This window comes from Hippopotamus amphibius, chromosome 2 (assembly GCF_030028045.1).
Source record: "Hippopotamus amphibius kiboko isolate mHipAmp2 chromosome 2, mHipAmp2.hap2, whole genome shotgun sequence".
Taxonomy (NCBI): Eukaryota; Metazoa; Chordata; class Mammalia; order Artiodactyla; family Hippopotamidae; genus Hippopotamus; species Hippopotamus amphibius.
In genome coordinates, this window is record NC_080187.1 from 52537636 (window position 1) to 52550876 (window position 13241).

The window sequence follows — 13241 nt, forward strand, 5'->3', positions numbered from 1 at the left end:
GTCACCACACTGGTAGCCAGTAGAAATCTTCAAGAAAAACATCAGAGCAAGGTCAACCTTTGTATTCTTTATTTTACTTAAAAATCAAAAAACTATTTTTATGATGAAACCCACATTTTCCCCTTCTAAGCAGCTTTTCAGATCACTCCCAAATTAACCATAAAAAACCCTTTCTCCCAACAGAAAGAAAAGTTTTTTTACAGTAAAACATTGAGTCATCTCCTGGGATCCCAAGATGTGCACCAGATATTGAGTATTTGGATAGAAAGGGCAACTCTAATTTTAGTGTTAGAGTGCAAAGCTGTCAGTGACTAAGAGTCAGGCATATAATTTGAAGGACTCATTTGTTCTTTTATGCTTCTTTGAGGTTCTCCCGGAGGTGCATTTATAGATTTAGAAGGATTAAAGGAAGCCATTCTAGAACAAATCCCTCCAGATGGCCCCAATTGCAAGGTCATCCAAGGAATCTGGTAGAAATTCTGGAAGACTAGGGTCTAAGGGACAAAGGATCATTCCACTCAGTTGCTTCTTCCCTTCACATAGAAGGAAGGAATTAATTTCTATTCCTTTAAGATAACTGAGAATAAATTGAGAGCTTAAAAGAAAGCAACATGTATGAATTTGAACACATCACCATAAATGTTTTGATGGCACCATTTCAAAAAAAAAGAGCTTAAGAACTGTTTTTCAAACTGAACAATAAGAAATGAGCCTCAAAATCAAATTATCTACACAAATATTCATAACAGCATTTACTCCTAAAAACTAAAAAATGCAAACAACCTAAATATCCCTCCACTGATGAATGGACAAACAATGTTGTACATTCACACAGCGGAACACTAGCGATGAAGCACTGACGCATGCTACCACACGCTTGGACCTTGAAAACATTATGCTAAATTAAAGAAGCCACCCACAAAAGACCACACTGTTTGATTCCACTTATATGAAATATCCCAGAACAGGCAAATCCACAGACACAGAAAGTAAATTAGTGGTTGCCTAGGGTGAGGAGGGTTTCTTTGTAGGATGTTGAAATGGCCCAAAATGAGATTTATAGTGATGGTTGCACAATTCTGAATATACTGAAAAATCACCAAACTGTAAACTTTAAGTGAGGGAATTTAATGGTATGTGAAACATACCTCAGTAAACTTGTAAAAACAAACGAACAAACAAATAAAAACCCCAAAACCTCAATACTAGCTGTTTGGTTTTAGCAAATAAAGTGTACAAATATAAGCTTGATGATAGTAAGTTGGGAAGGAAACTATATTAGCATAACTATTAAATAATTATCTAGAGTTCAAATCCAATTATGCGTCAAAAAAAAATTCACGTTTCTACCTAACAGTTAAAAGTTCCAAATATATAACACTGTCATTAAGCAGACAGTAGAAATGCCTTTCAATCCTTGACAGCAGCTGTCCATGAGATCCATGGTTAATTAACTGGTATTTCACTTTCCAGTGATTTCAGGGGCAGTACATCCTGAGGTAGCTGGAGAAAGTAAGGCTGCATATATTTACACGGTAACTGCTTCAGAGGGTTAGCACACGTCTTCTGCAGACTCACCTAAGAGTGTACAGAACGGCTGTAACAAGCAAGTTCTCTTTAGATCATGTTTGGAATTGGTCTAAACTAGGGGGCCATAGCTGGAAGAGAATAACCCGTGGTCCTTTGATATTCCAATCCCCATCGATTGAGTCCACCTGAAGGGGTAGAGCCCAGAAACCTGTATATTTAGACAAGCTCCTCCAGAGGCTGATATGGCAGGTAAAGGATTACAGTCCAGGTCATCACCCCTCAGCTTACCAACAGGAAGGCAATCAAAGTAAGAGATGTTCTCCTTTACTAGTTAGATCATCTCTCTGGTTTAATTAAATTAATTAATTAAGGCCTATTTTATTTATTTATTTACTTTTGTGCGGCATGCAGGATCTTAGTTCCCCAACCAGGGTTCAAACCTGTGCCCCCTGCACTGGGAGCTGGGAGTCCTAACCACTGGGCCGCCAGGGAAGTCCCCTAGATCATCTCTTGATATTCTTAGTTTCCTACCAGTATATCTTCTTATAGACAAATAAATTAGAAGTGGTCATTTTTCACAGGTTAAAATCTCTTGAACATGGTGAACATGGGATTACTACAATAGGCATTTTTTATGTTCTGATGGGACAGTAAAGAATTCTTTTAAATTGGGAGATTATCTTTGATAGTCTTTAAAATGTAATCTTCGGTCTTAGTCAAGAGAATAATGGAGTCTGAAGAGTTTAAGTTTAATTTAATATAAACATCACATACTTCTCCCCTCCCAGAAATGGTCCCTTCATCTTAGTTAAGGAAATGGAAAACTATTACGACTTAAGTCTTCATTCTGTGATTTGTATGTTTGGACAAGTTTAGGCAAACAGCAAAGATTCAGAAGTCCTATGACCAAACCTACAGCACTGAAAAAAATGCTACAGCCAAGTCAATTCTCCATCTGGCAGTTCAATATGAGCTGGGAAAATTGAGTCCAATTAGTTCTTCAACTCCACATCACCTAGATTCCTCGGGGTCTAGAACCTTGGGGTTGTTACGGCTTTCCCGGAACAGCCGCCCAGGACGCATGAGCTCTTCCTTCGGCCCCTTCAGTTAGCCTGGGCAACTCTGCTCTCGGAACCGTGGGAGTTCAACATCGTCGTCACCAGCTCCGGGAGGTCAAAATCGTGCTTCCACCCCCAGTCCTTCCGGGCATTGCTATCATCAAAGTTCATCGGCCAACTATCGGCTAGGACAAGATACGGAAGAGGAGCTTAAGTTATTTAGGCTCTAGAGTTGCAAAAAGGTCTAGAACATTTCAAATAAAGGACTATCACCCACGAGAGAAACGTCTGCTTTGAAACCCCACCTTGAGCAGAGCAGAGCAGATACTATGGGCACACACATAGTCACCTTCTTTGATTAGAAGTCTGTCACCTACAAGGAAAGTCTCACGCCGACTTGTTAGACTTGAGACTGCTATGCTCAGATGGCCACTCACAGCCTTGGAGAACCCAGGGCTGTTCTTACACTACATCTGTTTTCTCTTTTTTCTTTTTTTTTGGCCGAACCCGAGTCTTGCGGGACCTTACCTCCCCAACCAAAGATCAAACCCAGGTCCTTGGCAGTGAGAGCACAGAGTCCTAACCACTGTACCGCCAGGGAATTCCTACATTTGCTTGTTTTATGCTTAAGCTGGCAAATGGTGAAGTGCCGACAAGCTGTTTATTTGGATGTTTCTAGTCCACCCACTTTAGACATCATTTCCCAAAACCGCAGCATGTGCTGGCTCTGGGGCAATAGCAGATCCTTCTCCAAAAGGCATCGGCCTCTTGGGGAGGCACCGAGCTCTCCTTATCCTCCATGGTTTATGTCCTCAAAGACTCGCAGGGCAGACTGAAGCTTAATTTTGATTTTCAGGGGGTTTGCAGCCATATACCAACCTATGGCCTGTCGGACAGGATCCACGTTGTAGGTGATCTGGAATTCGGGAACATGCTTGAGAACCTCCTGAGCCAGCTCCGCGGGCGTGAAGCTCATGGCATTGATGTTGTAGGTCCTCATGGAGAGGGACTCTGCCGGGGCCTCCATGACCTCCAGGGTGGCCCGGAGGCAGTCATCAATGTACATCATTGGGAGCTTTGTGCTGGGTTTCAGATTGCACTCAAATCTGCCATTCTTGACAGCATCGTGGAAAATCTGGACTGCATAGTCTGAAAGAGAATCTGGTCTGTGGGTCTTCTCATAACAAAATGGTGAGCGAGCCTCTTGGATTAAGGCAGTGGTTCTCAGATGTCTTAGTCTCAGAACCTCTTTATGTGCTTAAAAATCACTGAGGATCCCCAAAGAGGTTTTATTACAGTGAGTTGTAGCAACAACTACTATATCAGAAATTAACTGAGAATTTTTTTTTTAATTTCTACATTTTAAAATGACTATAATAAACCCACACATTCATATGTATGATGTTTTATGTGAAAAAGAACATATTTTCCAAACGAGACAATTTAGTGAAAAGAATGGTGTGTTTTACATTTTGAAAATCTCCCTACTGTCTGGCTTAATGTGTGACAGCGGGAATCTCTGCTTCTGTGTTCAGTCCGCTGTGCTACACACATCATGTAGCGTCTGAAAAACTCCACGCTGTTACTTGTGAAGGACAGTGAAAAGGGCAAATAACATCTTAGTATTGATATGAAAATTGTTTTGACTTCCTGGAACCCCTGAAAGGGTCTCAAGGATCCACAGGGATCCGTGTGCATACTTGCAGAAGCATCTCATTAAGGCAAAATTTTTTAAAGTAACCAAAATCAAAGGCTCTTTTAAAATCCCTCAGATTTTAATACTGAAGATATTCAAAGAAATTGGAAAGCTATCCCATGCTCTTGGACCGGAAGAATTAGTATTGTTAAAATGGCCATACTACTCAAAGCACTCTACAGACTGAACGAGCTCCCCATCAAACTATCCGTGACATTTTCACAGAACTAGAGCTAAGAATCCTAAAATGTATATGGGGCCACTAGAGACCCGGAATTGCCAACGCAATCCTGAGGAAAAAGAACAAAGCAGGAGGCATCACCCTCTCAGACTTCAGACAACACTACAAAGCTACAGCAAAACCCCCTGAGATTTTGTCAAGTATCTTTTACACTGAATCTCAGAACCCCTCGCATGGGAAGGGCTCTAGTGTGGGAGTTACTGAATACGGCGCACACTCAAGTCCAAAGTGATGACAACAACATGGAAAACAGCGTGGAGGCTCCTCAAAACACTACATACAGAACTACCATATGACCCAGCCATTCCACTCCTGGGCATATATTCGAAGAAAACGGAAACACTAATTCGAAAAGCTACACACAGCCCAATGTTCACTGCAGCACTATTTGCAACAGCCAAGATATGGAAGCAACCTAAATGTCCATCAACAGATGAATGGATAAAGAAGATGTGGCACGTACATGCAATGGAATATTACTCAGCCATAAAAAAAGAGTGAAATTTTGCCATTTGCAACAACATGGATGAATTTGGAGGGTATTATGCTTAGCAAAATAAGTCAGAGAAAGACAGATACTGTATATTATTACTTATATGTGGAATCTAAAAAATAAACTACTGAATATAACAAAGAAGAAGCAGACTCACAGATATACAGAGAAAACTAGTGGTTACCACTAGGGAGAGGGAAGCAGAGAGGGGTAAAATAGCAGTAGGGAATTAAGAGGTACAAACTACTATGTATAAAACAAATAAGCTAAAAGGATACATTGTACAGACAAGGGAATATAGCCAATATTTTATAATAACTATAAAATGGAATACAACCTTTAAAAATTGTGAATCACTATGTTGTACACCCAAAACTTATATAATATTGTAAATACCTCAATTAAAAAAAAAAGAAAAAAAAATGAAGTTAAGCAGGCCTGGTGCTCTACTCAAAAATGAGTAATACAGGCTCCTAAACAGGAAAGGAACCAACTGCACTAGAGATGGGCAGTAACCCACTCTCATTTTGGAGCAAGCTTTTCTGAAATAAAAACTAAGACAATTTGGATAAATAATAATAACAATAACAAGAACAGCAGGAGCAATGCTTATGTTCTTTCTAAATATGCAATACCGAGTCCATTTTAACAGAGCTCTCTGTATTAAGACACAAAGGTATATTCAAAGTAAATGGTGATTTCTTATTTAGTGCCTTCCTACATCGTGGGTAAAAAACTCATTCTCAAATACCACGTCAGTTTGATTCTAGCATTGTAGGTGGCCAGTCCCACGGGATTCACAGCATTGGCATGAGCTGCCCTGAACAAGTTTAAGTCAATAGGGTTCAATGAGCTTCTCAGATGCACGTCCCAGAAAGGATGCAAAAACTCAGGTCAGCTAAAAAGATAGCATATCTGTCCCTGTTCCGCCCGGCAATTAGAAAGCTTATCTTTCATAAAAAAAGAAATCAAAAACAACATTTACCAGTCGTTCCTCCTCCAGGCTGGGAGTCAGCGGAAATGATTCCAGGATATCTCAGACATCGGAAATCTAACCCATACCGGTAGTAATAATACTACGAGAAAGAGAAAACTTAATTTAAGAAGCGTGCTTTAAATCAGGTAGAGCAATGCAAAGAAATAACAGCCTTTTTTCTGAAACACCATTCCATAGTCATATTAAAATCCTCCTCAAGGAAATGAAGACTCTGCAATTGCTAAAAGTCACTCATTTTTCTTTAACAAATAACCCTGAAGTTTTCATCTTCAAAGAATCATCATTCTGGTTGATAACATTACTAGATAACATAGTAAATAATAAATCAGCCTACAGTAGGGATTTCCAGCCTTTCTTTGGAAGGGAGACTCTGCTCATTTTCCTAAACAAATCTCCAAGAGCCTGCCCTGAAATGCAGCTTTGGGAGGAATACAGGGGAGGTCGGTGACTGTGATACATCAGCTGAAGGATCAGACACCAGCTAAAATGTGCTATAGGGGAGTTCCCTGGCGGTCCAGTGGTTACAACTCCGTGCTTTCACGGAGGGCCCAAGTTCAATCCCTGGTTGGGGAACTAAAATCCCATAAGCCTCCAGGCACGGCCAAAAAAAACCCCAATATGCTATACAGGGGACTTCCCTGGTGGTCTAGTGGTTGAGACTCTGTGCTCCCACTGCAGGGGGCACACGTTCAGTCCCTGGTTGGGTAACCAAGATCCCACATGCTACATGGCCAAAAAATAAAAAAAAGAAGTGCTTTTTACAGACAAAGCATTTAAAAAAATAAAACCAAAACGATGTGTGAAGTTATTTTAAAATTACCTTTGATAACTACCAATACTGGGAGCCTGAAAGAACAGTGCAGTACAAATAAGAGAGGCAGCAAATGAAGGAGGGGGGTGCCATTCGAGGGGCGTGTACCAAGAGTTGTGTTATCACAGGGCTGAGGATTCCTCTGGAGCTGTCGGTACTGGCCACCTGGCAAACACAATCACTCCCTGAGCATTTCTGGGGGCAGGGATTGGGGGAGGGAGAAAGTCCCCTCCAAGGATGGATCAGCAGGTGTTTGAGGCAGAAACAGAAAGGGAAACACGGAGTCATCTTGGCAAGTGATGCTTACCTCTCCCATGAGCTCTGCATGGACCTTGGACACCCCGTAGATGGTCCTGGGTCTCTGGATACAGAGATCAGGGGCTAGGTTCCGAGGAGAAGTGGGTCCAAATGCCCCTATGGTGCTTGGCACAAACAATCGCAGACCGTGCTCCGCGGCAACATCCAGGACATTGTGCAGCCCTGAAACAAGCAGATATTGTAACCTGGGAAACCTCTTCCCAAAGAACTGAGAAATCCAGCAAACAGGTCATCTGGGCCAAGATCCAGAGACTCACCGGTGATGTTCACAGCTCTGGCCAGGGACACGTTTGCTTCTCCCACTGCACTGAGCAGGGCGCTATAATGAAACAGCCAGGTGATGCGGTTGTTCACCACAATCTCCCGGAGATTCTTGTAATCCAGGATGTCAGAATAAATAAACGGGCCTGCAAGGGGCAGTGAAACCAGGAAGTAAAAGAATTCCGGGCTTGAAAAGCGCAATGGGACTTTTCCCCTCCCCTGCTGACTGAATTCCACTGGTACCAACTTGGTAACAACCACTCGGATACAACCCAGCATTTTCCTTATGGAGAATAACAAACCCCAACCACCGCACTGCTAATAGCAGCTAATGTTTATATAGGACATACACCTGCCGGGCGCTGTTCTAAGGGCATTCTGCGTATTTAAGTCTCACAGCCTTTGAGGCAGATATTTTGCTGATGAGGAAACTGAGGCCTAGAGAGGTTAAGTAACTTGCCAAGATCAAACAGAATAAGATTAAGAACTGGATCACAACCAGGCAGCTGGCTTGAGTTGCCAAACCTACAGGCACACAGAGATCTCACCCTGCTTAAAAGTTGCATAGGAACAGAGAAGCGGGTTTACAAAAACAAAAAATTCCACCATGGTATAAAACAACTACAAATTATGAGTTCACCACACCTGGTTAGGCTAGGGGTAGAGCCGATTTTGTGCCAATTTCCTCCACTTCCAGCAAATCACCGCTCTGGCTGACACAGAACCAGAAAGGACTAGGAGACATTATAAAAACATCTTTGAGGTGGTAGAAAACTTGACTAGAGGAGTCTGAGATCTGTGTGTGTGCACAGTAGTTTAGAAGGAAGCCCACGTTGAAATATGAGGATTAATTTCTCCAAAATTTAAAGTTCCTCTGCTTTGTTTCAGAAGTTGATTTGTTTTCTCTCTGAGCTAAGTTCACTAAAACCTCTGAAAAACAGGACTTCCCTGGTGGTGCAGTGGTTAAGAATCCGCCTGCCAATGCAGTGGACACGAGTTCTATCCCTGGTCCGGGAAGATCCCACGTGCCGCGGAGCAACTAAGCCTGTGTGTCACAACTGAGCCTGTGTGGAGCACCTAGAGCCCGTGCTCTGCAACGAGAAGCCACCGCAATGAGAAGCCTGTGCATCGCAATGAAGAGTAGCCCCCACTCACCACAACTAGAGAAAGCCCTCAAGCAGCAGCAAAGACCCAAAGCAGCCAAAAATAAACAAATTTTTTAAAAAAGACAACCTATTAAAAAAAAACACACAAAACAAACAAAAACTCTGAAAGACAGGCATCAAAGTTTTTATTCCGCAGATACTGCTCCAAATAATATCCAAAGATACTACTCCACAACTTCACGTCAAGCTCTAAGGAACTTTCCTGTCCTTGGATCACCTGAACGAGCAACAGCTATACCATAGGTGTTCTACAGAACTAATGAGGACAAAAGCATGAACATTTTTAAGTGGCACACATGCGCCTCAAATGTTCCTCCTTCTACAAGCCTGGTGACCAGTGGTGACACTGATTCCGAGAGCTGCCTCTCGACCTGCTCTGTGAACTTCTTACCACTAAGGAAGATGTGCTCGGGGGGCTTCCGAATGTCAGACAGAATCACGTTGTCCTTCCCAAATCGTTTCCTAAAGGGAAAATCAAACACACGAGTTGGAACACGGAAGATATAACAGGTCCTATGAAAACAGTCTTTCCAACAGGAACTGTCATGTCCTGTCAGCTTCCAAATCCCTCCTTTTCACACCTTTCCTCCGTCTTCAGTCTCAACTCACAGCCTCGCAGCTCCAGCCACGCTCATGGCTGCATCTCCTGTTTCTGCCTCACCCCGTCATCATCCCAGTGTCTGTCACCAATTTCTTCCCAGTACCCCTAAGTTTCTCCCTCTCCCTCCCCATTCTTCTCTCTTCTTATCATTTATCCCATTCTCTCCAAATCCCACAGTTCCTTTTCAGTTTCTACACATACGATACTTCCCTCTGTCCCCAAACATCTGAAATCCAGTTATTCATTTGGAGGCAGGCCTCACTTTGCCTAACTGAGAAATGGCAGAGGGCGAAGGACCAGCATGGGCGATGCTGAGTCAGGGACCTGAAACAATGTCTGTGATGCGAAGAGGCACAATGAAATGCACTCCAAATGGTCATTTATATACAGTATCTTAAAATCAGGAGCAAGAGGGCACAGAAAGATTCAATGGTTAAATGGGGCCAAAGACAAGCTTCACATACTGAAAAACTCAGATTTTAAATTTCAGCTTTGAGGGCTCTTACCTCAAAAAGCTAGCAAGCCCCACTCCAAGCTGGCCAAGACCCCCTGGATAAAGAAAAAAAAGTGAATCTTTAATCTAAATCTAACCAATTCAATTGTCCCAGAATGTAATAACGGAATACAACTCTACTGGCAATCTTAGCTAATTAGGTAAAGCCCCAGGCTGGCCTGATAGAACTGAATTACCTTCTCAGAGCTAGGACAGAGATCAGGACAGGTCAGATTAGTTTCAGAGACAAAGCATGGAGTGGCTGAGGAGAAGCCAGGATACAGAAAGAGAACAATCACAGGAGAGCAGGACCACCTCCTGGCCAGGAATTCACTACCAGCTTTGCCTTTGTTATCTGATGGGCTGTGAAGCTTGTCTGCTACAGGTACCAGAACACTCAAAGCCAGATATCATAGTTTGATATCAACTTCTGCTGGGAGTATCCAGAGCACCCTCCTCCATTAGACCTGGAGAGGAGCAGGAAGGGAGAAAGAAGGGACAAACCAAGAAGTCACCTGAAAAACGGGGCAGGTAACTGGATGGGCAAGGAGCCTCTAAGAACATTAAAGATGAGTATTACAGCATCTTAACTTGGATGCTTACAGATGCCACTGACAGAAATGGGATGAGCTGGGGGTCTGGGAGCGCATTTAGAGGAATACAACCATAAGTTCCATTTGGGAGAAAGTAACGAGGCAGGGAGATACAGACAGAGGGATTTCCTGTAAGCTTGTGTTACCATGGGACTGGAACCAGCCCACTGACAGGAACACCGGGCCCTGGAAGATGCTTTGTTGGTGGAGGGAGGAAGGAATCAAACAACACACAGGACATCCCTGGTGGCGCAGCGGTTAAGAATCTGCCAGCAGGGGACACGGGTTCAATCCCTGGTCTGGGAAGATCCCGTACGCCATGGAATAACTAAGCCTGTGCGCCATAACTACTGAGCCTGTGCTCTAGAGCCCGTGAGCCACAACTACTGAGCCTGCATGCTGCAACTACTCAAGCCCGCACACTTAGAGCCCATGCTCCACAACAAGAGAAGCCACTGCAATGAGAAGCCTGTGGGCAGCAGAGACTCAATGCAGCCAAAACAAACAAAACAACAACAAAAAACACACAGAAAAGAAGCTGGGAGTGTCAGGGAGGGAAGTGCAGAAGGAATTGATCTCATTTGAAACCCATTTACAGCAGGAGAGGAGGAGGAGGTGGCAGTGACACATACACACACACACACACACACACACACACACACACACACACACTGAGGAATGTAAGATGGTTAATGACATGGAGCCAAGGGATGAAACTCCAGCAAAGAGAGGACGATGAAACGTGTCAATCAAATCAGAGGTGGGCTTGGGTCAGCTGGAAGGACTTGCGGACAGATGGTCAAATTTGCAGCGAGCAGGTACAGAACTAGGTGTTGACCACCGTAGACACTAGGGGAGGGGGGGTCAGGGAGCAAGTCTGCGGACAATGAGATGCAGGCTTCACAAGGTGATGGCAAGGAGTTCCCCAGGCCCCAGGCAGGCCCTGGCTATCTCCTCCATGTCCAGCACACAAACGTGCAGGAACTGCCTGGGCTGAGAAGCCTGGGCTGAGAAGCCTGGCCAAGGAAAGATGCGCCTGATTCCACAGGCCACGTTCTATCCACACACCGTGGCTCCCAGGCCATTCCTAGCAGGAAAGGGGAACTGAGTCCCATGGCAGCTTTTTGGTCCCCAGGTTCCTAGGCCCTCCCTTCAGACAATAAAAGATTTGGGGGACTTCCGTGGTGGTCCAGTGGTTCAGGCTTCACCTTCCAATGCAGTGAGTGCGGGTTCGATCCCGGGTCAGGGAGTTAAGATCCCACATGCCTCGTGGCCAAAAACCCGAAACATAAAACAGAAGCAATATTGTAACAAATTCAATAAAGACTTTAAAATGGTCCACATCAAAAAAATCTTAAAAAAAAAAAAGATTTGGGCAGGCAAACCAAGCCCTGGCAACAGCGACAAAATAAGGACTGGAGACCTGCGCTTTTCTGGAGGAAGCCAACAGTAGAAGAGGGAGTTTCTGATTAATGTGTTACCTGGCAGCATGTTAGACAACCCAAAGATAAACACACAGCCACACAAAGAAAATAATGAAGCCACAAATGTGTAAAAAGGAAAAGAACCCAACCTGTAATTAAGATGCGCGGCTGGTCTGCTTCAGAGAATGAGGTACAGTGGAAATTGGCATCCGCTGGAATCTGCCGAGGGGAGGTGCCCAGAAATCGGCTGGGCAGGACAGGTGCCCGGCAGCCACAGGCCAGGCTCTGTAGCATCCGGCTGGCAACCCTCCACAGCATCCGAACGACTGGCATGATTTCTGCAGACACTCTGTTAACACAGAAGGAGCAGAGTACAGAAAAGATACATGCACCCCAATGTTCACTGTAGTACTATTGACAATAGCCAAGACATGGAAATAACCTAAATGTCCAACAACAGATGAATGGAGAAAGAAGATGTGTTACATATATACAATAGAATATTACTCAGACATAAAAAAGAATGAAATAATGCCATTTGCAGCAACACAGATGGACCTAGAGATCATCATACTAAGCGAAGTAAGTCAGAAAGAAAAATACCATATGATATTGCTTGTATGTGAAATCTAAATTATGATAAAAATCAACATATCTATGAAACAAAAACAGACTCACAGACATAGAGAACAGACTCGTGGTTGCCAAGGGGGAGAGGGGGTAGGAGAGGGAAGGAATGGGAGTTTGCAATTAGCAGAGGCAAACTATTAACATGGGATGGATAAACAACAAGGTCCTACTGTGTAGCACAGGGAACTATATTCAATATCCTGTGACAAACCATAATAGAAAAGAATATGAAAAAGAATGTATATATATGTATAGCTGAGTCACTTTGCCATATAGCGGAAATTAACACAGCACTGTAAATCAACTATACTCCAGTAAAATTTTAAAAAACACACAAAACAAGCAGAGTTCAGCATGTAACTGCTTACCCTTCCGACCCTCAAAACATAAACCCTTTAACCACAGCTAACACTAAGATCACCAGCTCACGAGCAAAGCCACATTCTGGATTCATGAACCAAACTAAAAAGACTGCTGAGCGAGCAGATAGGGTGCCAGTCAAGAGCTGGCCATGGGCCCAGCCCTGTGAAAAGGGGATAAATGTTGCTCGCGCAAAGTGCAGGCAAATAAAGGCTGGCTGGGGTTCAGAACTAGAGTCGCACAGTGCTGACGTCAACTGGGATCTAAAGTCACAGCGGAGGTTACTGCGTACAGAGGCACCACCACCAGGAACATCATGGATGCCAACATCCCAAGTCATGGATCCCAGAGAAGGCCTCAAATCTTCACAACTGTTATCATCTGTCCACATACCATAGAGGTGCAAACAGGTCCCAGATTAAATAGCACAGGGCCCTGTGACTCTTGTGCTAACTCAGATGTTATCTTTAGGATGAACCAGACTAGAAAAGCAGATAGTTAAGGTAAAAAGGTCCCCAGCAATATTGAGTAAGCTCTGACTAATTTCTGCTTCACTGCCCTCTCTTTAG

The 13241-nt window shown here is 43.6% G+C and overlaps 1 protein-coding gene across 1 annotated transcript; it reads right to left on the reverse strand.

Moving 5' to 3' along the window:
• Positions 1 to 2272: 2272 nt before the first annotated feature.
• On the reverse strand, positions 2273 to 12023 carry LOC130845764 (L-threonine 3-dehydrogenase, mitochondrial). The gene is made up of 8 exons (XM_057723455.1): positions 11832 to 12023; positions 9679 to 9721; positions 8963 to 9033; positions 7402 to 7551; positions 7134 to 7306; positions 6004 to 6094; positions 3468 to 3737; positions 2273 to 2773 (listed from the first exon to the last, which is right to left on the reverse strand). Exons 1-8 carry the CDS (start codon positions 12013 to 12015, stop codon positions 2634 to 2636), a joined length of 1122 nt encoding a protein of 373 aa, XP_057579438.1. The 5' UTR covers positions 12016 to 12023; the 3' UTR covers positions 2273 to 2633.
• Between the last annotated feature and the right edge of the window lie 1218 nt (positions 12024 to 13241).